Below are 12,913 nucleotides of genomic sequence, written 5' to 3'. Positions count from 1 at the left end.
ACTTTTTGCGTGACCATCAAATTGATATATTTTTAGTGCAGGAGACCCTACTTAAGCCCGCGCGCCGTGACCCTAAAATCGCGAACTATAACATGGTCAGGAACGACAGGCTCTCTGCTCGTGGTGGTGGTACCGTCATTTACTATAGAAGAGCCCTGCATTGCGTCCCGCTCGATCCTCCCGCGCTCGCTAATATCGAAGCATCAGTGTGCCGAATCTCACTGACGGGACACGCGCCGATCGTTATCGCGTCCGTTTATCTTCCACCGGATAAGATCGTTCTAAGCAGTGATATCGAGGCGCTGCTCGGCATGGGGAGCTCTGTCATTCTGGCGGGCGACCTAAATTGTAAACACATCAGGTGGAACTCACACACCACAACCCCGAATGGCAGGCGGCTTGACGCGTTAGTCGATGATCTCGCCTTCGATATCGTCGCTCCGCTAACCCCAACTCACTACCCGCTAAATATCGCACATCGCCCGGATATACTCGACATAGCGTTATTAAAAAACGTAACTCTGAGCTTACACTCGATCGAAGTAGTTTCAGAGTTAGATTCAGACCACCGTCCCGTCGTTATGAAGCTCGGTCGCGCTCCCGACTCCGTTCCCGTCACGAGGACTGTGGTGGATTGGCACACGCTGGGCATCAGCCTGGCTGAATCTGATCCACCATCGCTCCCGTTTAGCTCGGACTCTACCCCGTCTCCGCAGGATACCGCTGAAGCCATAGACATCTTAACGTCACACATCACCTCGACATTAGATAGGTCATCTAAACAAGTTGTAGCGGAGGACTTCCTTTACCGCTTCGGGTTGCCCGACGATATTAGGGAGCTCCTTAGAGCTAAGAACGCCTCGATACGCGCCTACGACAGGTATCCTACCGCGGAAAATCGTATTCGAATGCGTGCCTTACAACGCGACGTAAAGTCTCGCATCGCCGAAGTCCGAGATGCCAGATGGTCTGATTTCTTAGAAGGACTCGCGCCCTCCCAAAGGTCTTACTACCGCTTAGCTCGTACTCTCAAATCGGATACGGTAGTAACTATGCCCCCCCCTCGTAGGCCCCTTAGGCCGACTCGCGGCGTTCGATGATGACGAAAAAGCAGAGCTGCTGGCCGATACATTGCAAGCCCAGTGCACGCCCAGCACTCAATCCGTGGACCCTGTTCATGTAGAATTAGTAGACAGTGAGGTAGAACGCAGAGTCTCCTTGCCACCCTCGGATGCGTTACCACCCGTCACCCCGATGGAAGTTAAAGACTTGATCAAAGACCTACGTCCTCGCAAGGCTCCCGGTTCCGACGGTATATCCAACCGCGTTATTAAACTTCTACCCGTCCAACTCATAGTGATGTTGGCATCTATTTTCAATGCCGCTATGGCGAACTGTATCTTTCCCGCGGTGTGGAAAGAAGCAGACGTTATCGGCATACATAAACCCGGTAAACCAAAAAATCATCCGACGAGCTACCGCCCGATTAGCCTCCTCATGTCTCTAGGCAAACTGTATGAGCGTCTGCTCTACAAACGCCTCAGAGACTTCGTCTCATCCAAGGGCATTCTCATCGATGAACAATTCGGATTCCGTACAAATCACTCATGCGTTCAACAGGTGCACCGCCTCACGGAGCACATTCTTGTGGGGCTTAATCGACCAAAACCGTTATACACGGGAGCTCTCTTCTTCGACGTCGCAAAAGCGTTCGACAAAGTCTGGCACAACGGTTTGATTTTCAAACTATTCAACATGGGCGTGCCGGATAGTCTCGTGCTCATCATACGGGACTTCTTGTCGAACCGCTCTTTTCGATATCGAGTCGAGGGAACCCGCTCCTCCCCACGATCTCTCACAGCTGGAGTCCCGCAAGGCTCTGTCCTCTCACCCCTCCTATTTAGCTTATTCGTTAACGATATTCCCCGGTCGCCGCCGACCCATTTAGCTTTATTCGCCGACGACACGACTGTTTACTATTCCAGTAGAAACAAGTCCCTAATCGCGAAGAAGCTTCAGAGCGCAGCCCTAGCCCTAGGACAGTGGTTCCGAAAATGGCGCATAGACATCAACCCAGCGAAAAGTACTGCGGTGCTATTTCAGAGGAGAAGCTCCACACGGATTTCCTCCCGGATTAGGAGGAGGAATCTCACACCCCCGATTACTCTCTTTAGACAACCCATACCCTGGGCCAGGAAGGTCAAGTACCTGGGCGTTACCCTGGATGCATCGATGACATTCCGCCCGCATATAAAATCAGTCCGTGACCGTGCCGCGTTTATTCTCGGTAGACTCTACCCCATGATCTGTAAGCGGAGTAAAATGTCCCTTCGGAACAAGGTGACACTTTACAAAACTTGCATTAGGCCCGTCATGACTTACGCGAGTGTGGTGTTCGCTCACGCGGCCCGCACACACATAGACACCCTCCAATCTTTACAATCCCGCTTTTGCAGGTTAGCCGTCGGAGCTCCGTGGTTCGTGAGGAACGTTGACCTACACGACAACCTGGGCCTCGAATCTATCCAGAAATACATGAAGTCAGTGTCGGAACGGTACTTCGATAAGGCTATGCGTCATGATAATCGCCTTATCGTAGCCGCCGCTGACTACTCCCCGAATCCTGATCACGCAGGAGCCAGTCACCGTCGACGCCCTAGACACGTCCTTACGGATCCATCAGATCCAATAACCTTTGCATTAGACGCCTTCAGCTCTAACACTAGGATCAGGCTTAGGGACCTCGGTAACCGTACTCGTCGAACTCGACAAAGAGTTCGCCGTGCAACCTAACCCATGAATCAGCTCGCTGAGTTTCTCGCCGGATCTTCTCAGCGGGTCGCGATTCCGATCCGGTAGTAGATTCATTCGCGAAGCAGCTACTCTTGAGCTGTTAGGTCTCCTTCGGAGGCGCTCGGGTAGCTGTTAGCAAATCCCACCTCTCCTGGCTGAGCCTTTGCTCGCCCACGTGTCCTGGTGGAACTGGAAAGGCCTCCGGGCCACCAGTAATATTTAAATAATAAAAAAAAAAAAAAAAAAAACCTGATGACGTTGCTAACACGAACCCTAGCAAGAGCCGCACTTCGCAGAATCTACCACCGGATCGGAAACGCGACCCACTGAGAAGATCCGGCGAGAAACTCAGTCGGCTGTGTCTGAGAGTTAATTTACTCGTCGAGCCCTTCGTCGCAAGCGACGGATTCGACGAGAACGGTGACCGGTGCTTGAAGTACCTAGAAGCACCGTTAGTGGATCGGGAGGATCCGAGATGACGTGTTTTGGGCGACGTCGACTGCTTTCCATTCTGTCCGCAGGATCGGGAATGTAGTTACCGGCGGCCACGATGAGAGGGTTCTCGTGTCGTGCCGCTTTATCGAAGTGGATGGCCCTGCATGATCTAAGATGGCTCTGTGCGTATGCCAAGAATATTGAACATTTTTTTAATTATTTGGCCTATAAATTTGTTTAGGTCATAGTCTATTTTCCTTAGTAAATACACATGTTAACTAAACTGTAACCATAGAATCTGTATGATCTTTCACGATTTTTCTTATTACGCCGAATCAATCAGTGGTTCCGGTTTGAAAACACCAAGGACACGTTTGAAAGGAAACAATGAATTATCAAAATAAAATTTTATTTTTCACAGAAAGTACACTTCTAAAATTACAGAGTACAAACACGTAAAAGTTAAAAGTAATGGCATTTGCTCTGCTATTACTTTCTATTAAGGCACAGGTGTTTAATGTGAGAACAGATCTGAGACACTAACAAGAAAAAACCTTACGTCATACACATTTTGATATAAATGATTGACCAAATATTCGTTGCGAACTAAAATGAGACCAATTTGTCCAAGATAATGTGTACTAAGTTTTATTTGTTGATGACAACATTCATTGTTTTTCAAATCGATATTACTACAACATTAAAGAGTTAATCCAAATTTTTTTTTAAATTACAGTATAATCCAAAAATACTTAGAAAAAAGCTCTGTCGATGCAGTGTTGCCAATAAAAATAAAAAGGGTATCGTTATTGGAAAAACTGATTTGAGTACTAATACGTAAAAGTATAAGTTAAAATTCTAGGCAAAATTTTGTGATAAAAGATTATAAGATATTTTAAGAATTAACACAAAATCATCCACTTAAAATAGTGAACGAATGTAATCAATAAATTTGAATTAAACTTAAAAAAACCAAGTTTGAGTTTACACTCAACAAAATAGGATCATTTTATATGAACGGCCAAAACGAAATTAAACATTTTAAAAAAACTGGCAAATAGCTTACAATATGTTTGTCTTAATCCTACATTTTGGCTAGTTCACAGCTATGAAAAGAATCAAACTTATTATTAAAATACTCCATATTATTATGGAAGACGACGAAATTATATCTATCAAAAAAATACATTTTGATTCTTTTCTAATCAGTCAATAATATTGAGGTACAGAAAACAATTGGTGGAAAATTTTTAAATGATTCGTTTGAATGACGCGAATATTTGATTGATGAAAAACTGATAAATTCATATGTTCCTTTTAAACACATTTTATATTTAATGTTTCTATACTTAAAGCTTACAATGTGAATCTGCCAATTTTCTTTCAGAACACTAAAGATAAACACGTACTCATCCGAATTGTTTATGACATGTATGAATTAAGAATTACTTCAATCATTTAATTCAAACTAAAAAAAGTTTCAAGTTAAAAATATCAGCTTGTATATGAAATTATAATAATATAGATTTACAACATTTACTTCACATTGTTTACATTTCAAACAGTTTGCTTTGTTATTTATTTCTACTTTCAAATACAATTATTCTTGTTAAATAACAAATTTTTAAAGATAAAGGCACATCAAATCACATGTTACACGTCTCTTGAAATCGAATGATTTAAAAGTCATTCAGTAATAAAAATGACTTACACACATTTATGTACTTATTACAATTATTGTATTGTTCTTAGATGTTAATGAATTTATCTTATTGTAGATAATCGGGTTTTCAAATTTTCGTTTCTTTATTAGAATAACGTGACAAAAAAGTACGGCATCAAAGTTGTCCCTGGACAATTTTCAAGCAGGAATGTAGCTCGTCGCTGTCACAGATCATTTCCTGCAGTTTATCTTGAACGTCGATCAGCAAGTCTTTCTCGAAGTTTCCTTTCTTTAAGGCCGTCAAACAGAAGTTCGTCAACGCTTTGAAACACTGTTTCCTGTGAGCGTTGTGGGGCTGATTGTCCCAAACCGGAGTCGATTTCACGTAGTTCCACGAGAGGAAGACGTAGTGCAATACGGATTCCCAATGCTGGGATTCCACAAGAACTTTTCCCTGATCAATGACGCATTTCTTAAATGCTGCCAAGTGTGTGGACACCCTGGAATACGCTGGGGAGTCAGTCTTTGATGTGAGACGCGATGTAGGCAGACTTTTGAAGATGTTAGACTTCAGATATGACAGTTTCTCGTCCAACGGACTTAAGTCCGGCAGAGGCATTTCCCTTCTTAACTCTTGTTCAACCTCAGGATGTTTGTAAGTTATATTCTTTATGATGTGTATCAGTTGCGTGGGACTTAAACCCTTAAGAGCTGTGTCAATTGGGCCTCTGTACTCCTTGTCCAAAACCTTTTCAACTCTCGACCTCTTCATGGGTGGAGTGTTCTTGATTGAGCATTCTTGATTGTTTAATTTGAACTTCTGTGGCGTGCTAATATCGCTGAAGTCGATTTTCTCTGGTGTTAATGGGATTCTCTCGGTTTCTCCCATTAGCAGACGCTTGCGCGGTGTGGATCGTAACGTGACTCCTAGTTTGGGAGGGGAAATACGTCCTGGTGTGATTTTAGGGGGAGTACGAACGGAGGAGTGGAAGGAAGAGTTGCGTTTTATGTCGATCTCTGGAGACCACGTTACTGGCAGTCGCTTGCGACCTGAAATTAATACAGTAGTGCTCTTAATAAATTATGAAGTTTATGGATTTCTCTTCATATCAATCAATTAGTAATTCAATAAAAATTATTATCTATTTTTTTTATTGACTTTTGTAGGTAGACGAGCATACGGCCCACCTGATGGTAAGTGGTTACCGTCGGCCATGGACGTCAGCAATGCCAGGGGCAGAGCCAAGCCACTGCCATCCGCATATTATGTTAGTAAAAGAATTTTATCTAACTCGGCAATTCTTAACTTAATTTGTAACTTTTCTGGAATCAAAATAAGTAATACAGAAAACTGTTCAAAGTGCTTTCAGGTGAGGAAAAGTAGCACGCGTCCCCTTCTGAAACAACGTCAATACACAATGTCAAAGACACAATGTCAGGGACACAATGTCAGGGACACAGCCATGTCGCTACAGTAAACATATTATTATATGCATATCGGGTGTCGACACGTTGCGTCACGTCGCGTTTTAATAATGTGTTTCCGCCTTAAGATTCATAAGGATACCATCACCTCTCTGCTGTATAAGTTGCTCGTCGGGCGACGGAGCCGGACTGAGGTAGCCTGCAGGCAGCGCTGGCGACAGGTCCCTTGTGTTGGTGAGGGTCTGCAGCGGAGTCACCCGCAGCCGGTCCAAGAAGCCCGGGATCTCGGCGAGCGCGGCTCGCGTGGTGCGCCGCCCCCCTTCCGGTGTCACCGCGCCTTCCATTGGCGCTGTTGCTGCTAATCAAGCTTTACTCTGTTTATTAAGCTTTTGAGAGAAAGTCCAAAAATAAAACTGTGACGGTTCGGAGCTGTTCTTAATTTAAATAGCACCAAACATTATTTTATATATACATTCATAATGAATTTATCTAATTAACTACCTAAAATAGGCGATTTTTTTGTTGTGTATTTAAGTAAATAAGGAATGACAACGAAAATTTTCTAATCTTTATTCAGAACGTACCTTATTGATATTTAATATCATAAATGAAGGTACTTTAAAAAGTAATTTTGGTTCTACCGCACTCTTATGCTTTTTTAATGGGCTCTTTTTAACGGGGATTAACCATCATAAATATTTTGACAGATCTATGCTTTTACGATTTTGTATCATTTTACTTTGTATATTTTAAGGCACAATAACCTCATTACATTTTAAGGCACAATTTGATGGGGGTGCGTGCGAGCATCATAATATATTTACAGGTCTTTTTTTTTTGGGCTGGTGGTTCGGTTACGGACCTCCTACGAGGTCCCCGCGCCTAAGGGACGCGCGGGGTATGTGGGAGTTGTGGGACTTGAGGATCTGCAGATGTTGTGGAGCCTAAGGGGCTATTTCAACTTCACGCGGACCCATAAGTGAGCTCACAGGCTCAACGTGAAAGAACGTCTAAGAGTCGTGCTTCGCTGAATCTACTACCGGATCGGAATCACGACCCACTGAGAAGATCCGCCAAGAAACTTCAGTGGGGTGTGTCTATGAGCCAGTTCGCACGTCGAATTCTTCAGCGGAGTCGACGGGTTCGATTTAACCATTTGCGGTCCTAGGACTAATGTAAGACTAAACTATATGTCTAATACGTTTGGTCTCTGGACCTCAAAGGTTAAGCTTTATTCATTTAATTTCTAACGTTTCAAAAAGTTTGCTAGCGATTATTGATGGTAGAAAAATTACAAAAATTTTTTTTAAGGAGCGTCTATGGACTTCTCAATCGCGTCAAAATTACTAAAAATAAAACATTCAAAAAGAATATTGAAATAACCTACCGATTATTTGCCGATGATATCTCCTTGAGGAATTTAAAGAATATTTCAAGAGAGCGTGTCTATTCACTAATAAAGCAGGATACTATACTAACAGTGGTGGCTAACTTAACATTTATATTTAAGGCTACAGACTACATTGAAGACTAAATAAATAAAATTGAATGCTCCCTAATTAGTTAATAGTATCTAATAATGAACAAAAGTTTTAAGAGATTTCCAAAATGGCCTGACAGAAAACATGCTAATGGTAACAGTTACTTAATTACTTTTTGTTTGTGTTTATTCGATTGTCGTTAATAAAAAAAAGTTTATTTTAATAATATTTAAGTATGTTTGTTTAAATTAATATTGACATTAAGTGAATTGAAAAAATAAACTAGTATTTATTAAAATATGCCTTCAAACAGGATTATCGGAGCTTTTAAAGCGTCTCGACTTAAATGCTGCGTTTCGCTGCTACGAAAACTCAAAAATAAACTCAAAGATTTCTCTCTAAGTAAACTAGTCACATAGCAACACCGTTTTTTTTTTACTAAATATTACAAATCAAAGACGTTGTGTGGAATAAAATTTCATAACATAATAAATTGTTAATTGAATAGGAAGAGGCATCCGTTTGTAAAGATTAGGGTACTAAAGTGTACGTCAAAATTAATTACGCATTGCTTAATGTTAAATGTATCAATTTCAGATAGACTTCTCTTTTGTTCATTGGGAAAACCACGATATGCTTAAATCCTCCTCTTTTTTTCCTACCTAAGCTGATAGCCTTGAGAGACTATTTCAGCGTAACCTTAACTAGTAGGTGAGCTCACGGGGCTCAAACCGGAGTGATGCTAGCACTGACCCTAGCAAGAGCAGTGCTTCGTAGAATCTACCACCGGATCGGAAACGCGACCCACTGAGAAGATCCGGCGAGAAACTCAGTGGGCTGTGTCTATGTGTTAATTCACTCGTCGAGCCCTTCGTCGCAAGCGACGAGTTCGACGAGGACGGTGACCGGTGCTTGTGGTACGTAAAAGCACCGTAATGACGTGTTTTGGGCGACGTCAACTGTTTACCATTCGGTCTACAGGATCGGGTATGTAGTTTCCAGCGGCCACGACAAGAGGGTTCTCATGTCGTGCCGCCTTTTCAAAGTGGCTTAAATTCATTAATGGCTTCTTTAGGGGAGCGAGTCTTCAAATCGACTGATTTCTTTTGGCACTTCGCCCCTGCTCTTGACGGTGGAACGGATAGGCTCTAAGTCATAGACGGTATTTTCCAAGAAAGACTTTCCTCGTTCAGTAATACGTACATCATCACTAAACGCATGAACATATGAACCGTAGTAATGTTGCTCAAATATGTTATATTACATTTTTACTGGTGGTAGGACCTCTTGTGAGTCCGCACGGGTAGGTACCACCACCCTGCCTGTTTCAGCCGCGAAGCAGTAATGCGTTTCGATTTGGAGGGTGGGGCAGCCGTTGTAACTATACTGAGACCTTAGAACTCGGATCTCAAGGTGGGTGGCGGCATTTGCGTTACAGATGTCTATGGTCTCAGATAACCACTTAACACCAGGTGGGCTGTGAGCTCGTCCACAAATCGATGCAATAAAAATTAAAAAAGAGGAGATAAATTACATTTGAGAAGTATAAAGCTGTTGTGAGCGATGTTTAAGTCTTTTTTTTTGAGAATTGCGTTTCGTTTGTTTCAATTCTTCAACAAGGTCTCTCTCGGAAACGCCATCCTAATTAGATGCCACAGACCCACATGCGTCATGCGTAGATTAATATATACATTATTTTATCAAGCTTTCTGGTGCAGTCTAGTATTTTATTGGCTCTATATACCGGTTTACCATGATTGCTTTACCACAGATTCAGAGTTCGAATGGCGGTCGCATCATAGTCTTATATCGAAAAGATCGTCCAAGGTCGAAATGCCGGTGTAACATCTTTACAACCGCTCTACCAATATCGTTGTTGCAGTTATTTAGAAAACTTTACCTCTATTAAAACTAGATTTACGGTTTAAATCTCGTCTTTATTATTTTTATTATAAGATTTCCGACGTTACCGTGATCCTATTTTGTAGACGGTAATTGGTACAAAATTAAAAATTTCGATGAATAGCACCTTAGTTGTCAGTAAGTAAAAATAGTTTCATATCTTCAAATCGCGAAAACTGAATAAAATGCTATGATTAAGTTAGTTAGTAAGTTGAAGCAAGTTAGTAGACATACTTTTTTTTTCGTTTTTTTTCAGTTTTTTTTCCGGTTTTTTTTCAGTAGATATACTTATCTCATGTTTTGTTGTTGGTATATTGCAGTATACTATTATACTCTCAGATGCATGGAGCGTTCATATGAATGGTATCATAAGTAATGGGTTTATATTCATTACATTATTGACATCTATGGGCTCCAGTAACCACTTAACACCAAATGGGAAGTAAGCTTATTCAACTGTCAGCATTAAAATATGCCTCTATACCTGTTCTATATTTCAGACATGGGGCCAGAGTGCTGTACATTGCTCTGTAAGTGTTACATTGCAAAAAAAGGAACCACTCTTGCTTATTTTTAAGTTGAAATGAAACCAGTATGTCTTGCTTTTCAAGGACCGACGAGAAGAGCACACACAATATATAAATTTTATTTCTCTATTGCTCTTTAGACACTCACTTAAGTTTATCTTTTACTTTTAGTCTTAGCTCAATGTGGAGCAAGAGTTGTCTGTGTGAGAGGATTACCATCAAGCACAGGGTTGGAGGTCCCCTTGATCTTACACTATTTCTTCGGCAAATAGCATATGCTGTATGGGTACTATTATTACATTCATGACTGCAGTTACCATACTCCCCCAAAAAGTTACAATGAAGGGAAATCTCTATCTTTTTTTCATAGAGATTCATGCTATGCTTTGAAATGTATTATTCTTGTGTAATGAAAAAATATAATGTTAACTTTTTGCATTGATGTACTATATTTTGTCTATATTTTTATATTAAAAGACAAGTCTTCAAAGCACTTGATTTAGCTTATCCTATTTAGGTAAATATTTATTTCTTATATAATCTTAACAACCTTAACACTTAAGAAAATCTTGCAGCTTTCGGATTATTGGGCTAAGAATGCAAACATAATTAATTTTATTATACTTAATATCATGATGTGCACAAAGGTTACACATTTTTAAAGTCCCTTCTTTAAGTTTCATCATAGCCACTCCCTTTTCACTCACAATTCAATTTAAGGTCTCACATATCCTAAGAACGTATGATATCAACAATATAACGTTTTCACTGTTGCTTTTTGTGAACATTACTGGGGTTATTTAGATTTGAGAATTAAAAGATCAAACAAGGAATATAACGTGATCCTAATTTAAGTATTTCAATTTATTTCATCTGATAAAAAACGTTTATACTTAGTTATAGTTCACTATTCTAGATTTCTAAGCAGTACGAAGCTTTGCAGTAGTTCTATAAACACTGACTTTCTCAGATCAACTTATATCTAAATCATACACAAGTTTGAGATTCGTTTATAAAAGCTATTACACACACAGTTGACGCCATTAAATGTATTTTTCTTACCTTAGTTGTCAAATATTGAATTTCTTCTCGAATTGAAAAACTAAATCAAAACTTACAACAGTAATTCAAATTATGAGACAAACAACAAAATTGGCGCAAAAATTGACAAATGACAGATGCATTGGCAATGTCACGGATCGGCATGCAGCAACGGTCACCAACGTTTTTTTTACTGTTAATGAGTCGGTGCGCATATTGTGAATACTCACCGGTCCGATAAGATTCCGATGCTTGCCGGAAGGATCCTGCAGGTGGATCCATTTGTTAATGTGATGCCATAGACTATTTCTGTAATACGAGATGAGTCCGTGGTTTCACTCGCGTTAAATCTGGAATTTAAGACTAAGAGAAAATTATTCCGAGCTATTTAAAAATTACTATTGTAAAATAACAACATTGGTTTTACTTTTCTCAGTTCATACAACTGCTTACATTAAATTTATAAAATTAAAACGTTCAAAAACTTTGTTATTTTACAAATGGTTATTTATACAGGTACTTAAAGCGATCTTGCGAAAAATTTTAAGATTGTATGTTTGTGGTTATTTTGAGATTGCATTGCACTAAATTTCTAAAATTTGTTTATGAATACGCTGTTCAGCTTATATCTTAAGGGCCACTTAAAACGTAGAACGAATATCCATTATACTTATAAATTGAGAGTTCTCATAAAAAGTCAGTCGAAAATTTATAAATTAAATTTTTTACTAAATTATTAATTACGATTATTTTTTTCTAGTTTTAAGGTACTTAATATACTTAGTTGATAGTTTAACCATGTTTCGAGGTCCTTTTCGTTTTCAGTAACAACCTATCTTATTTAATCTAATCTATAGACTTTTTTCAAATACCAGCTAAAAATGATGTTGATACCAGGTTTTCAACTATAATATATCACAAGTCATAGGTGACATGAAATGCGAAGCAGTAAAATATTGAAAATTTATTGAAACTTTAGTTGGCTTTTTAGAGGAACTAATGAAACACTTTCACAAAATAAATATAAAACGATCAATAAGCCATTATTACTGCACGTTTAACCAAGAAGAAACAGTGAATTAACAAACATAAAAAAACCATAACTTTACTCTTTGTGTTTCCCCAAAAAGTCCCCAATTTTTTTTTTTTTTTCGGGTACAGGGCCGAACCTCCTACGAGGTCCCCGCGCAAAAGGGGCGCGCGGGGTATGTGAGACTCAACGATCTGCATGGTGTTGTGAGCAGACCACGGGCCCAAGGATTTTAGGGCCCACCCACTAAACGACTCCCCTGCACTCGGGTTTACACCCGTCCGATCCCCTCCGAGGTCAGAACCCGAATGAGGTAGGGGGGCTACCGCGGTCAACACTACAACCAGACGGCGCGGCTCACCCCAAGGACGCCCAGCCGACGGAGCCTTCGAGGCGAATCGAAGGCTCTGAAACGTCGGCCGTCTCGGTACGGCAGCCCGTCGGGCCGCCCAGACGGTGCCGCTGGTGTCCCGGAATACCCCGCTGGACCAGAACCAGCCTGCCGGGTCGGGACGCGATACACCGTCGGCCGGTCGCTCTATTTACTCCACGGCAGCGCGCTAGAGTGCTGGTAGCGCGCCGCGCGGCCTCACCCCCTCAGGTCACCCCTTGACCT

At 40.9% G+C, this 12,913-nt stretch overlaps 1 protein-coding gene across 2 annotated transcripts; it reads right to left on the bottom strand.

Annotated features, from left to right (window-relative positions):
- Positions 1-3,620: 3,620 nt before the first annotated feature.
- Positions 3,621-11,491, bottom strand: LOC101738001 (uncharacterized). Of its 2 annotated transcripts, none has more exons than XM_004928135.5 (3): positions 11,289-11,491; positions 6,465-6,671; positions 3,621-5,941 (listed from the first exon to the last, which is right to left on the bottom strand). In XM_004928135.5, exons 2-3 carry the CDS (start codon positions 6,658-6,660, stop codon positions 5,067-5,069), a joined length of 1,071 nt encoding a protein of 356 aa, XP_004928192.1. In that variant the 5' UTR covers positions 6,661-6,671; positions 11,289-11,491; the 3' UTR covers positions 3,621-5,066. The 2 variants fall into 2 exon arrangements, with proteins under 2 accessions (XP_004928192.1, XP_012547683.1); XM_012692229.4 differs by having other exon boundaries at positions 6,465-6,674; positions 11,289-11,463.
- Positions 11,492-12,913: the final 1,422 nt, after the last annotated feature.

This window comes from Bombyx mori, chromosome 18 (genome assembly GCF_030269925.1).
Source record: "Bombyx mori chromosome 18, ASM3026992v2".
NCBI classification, from domain to species: Eukaryota; Metazoa; Arthropoda; class Insecta; order Lepidoptera; family Bombycidae; genus Bombyx; species Bombyx mori.
This window is presented reverse-complemented; position numbering and strand designations above follow the sequence as displayed.

Bases quoted from the DNA above. Each gene is read 5' to 3' on its own strand.
- LOC101738001 (XM_004928135.5), bottom strand. From the start codon at position 6,660: ATGGAAGGCGCGGTGACACCGGAAGGGGGGCGGCGCACCACGCGAGCC. The intron at 5,942-6,464 runs GTGATGGTATCC...TATTAATTTCAG, and splicing joins GCAACTTATACAGCAGAGAG to GTCGCAAGCGACTGCCAGTA.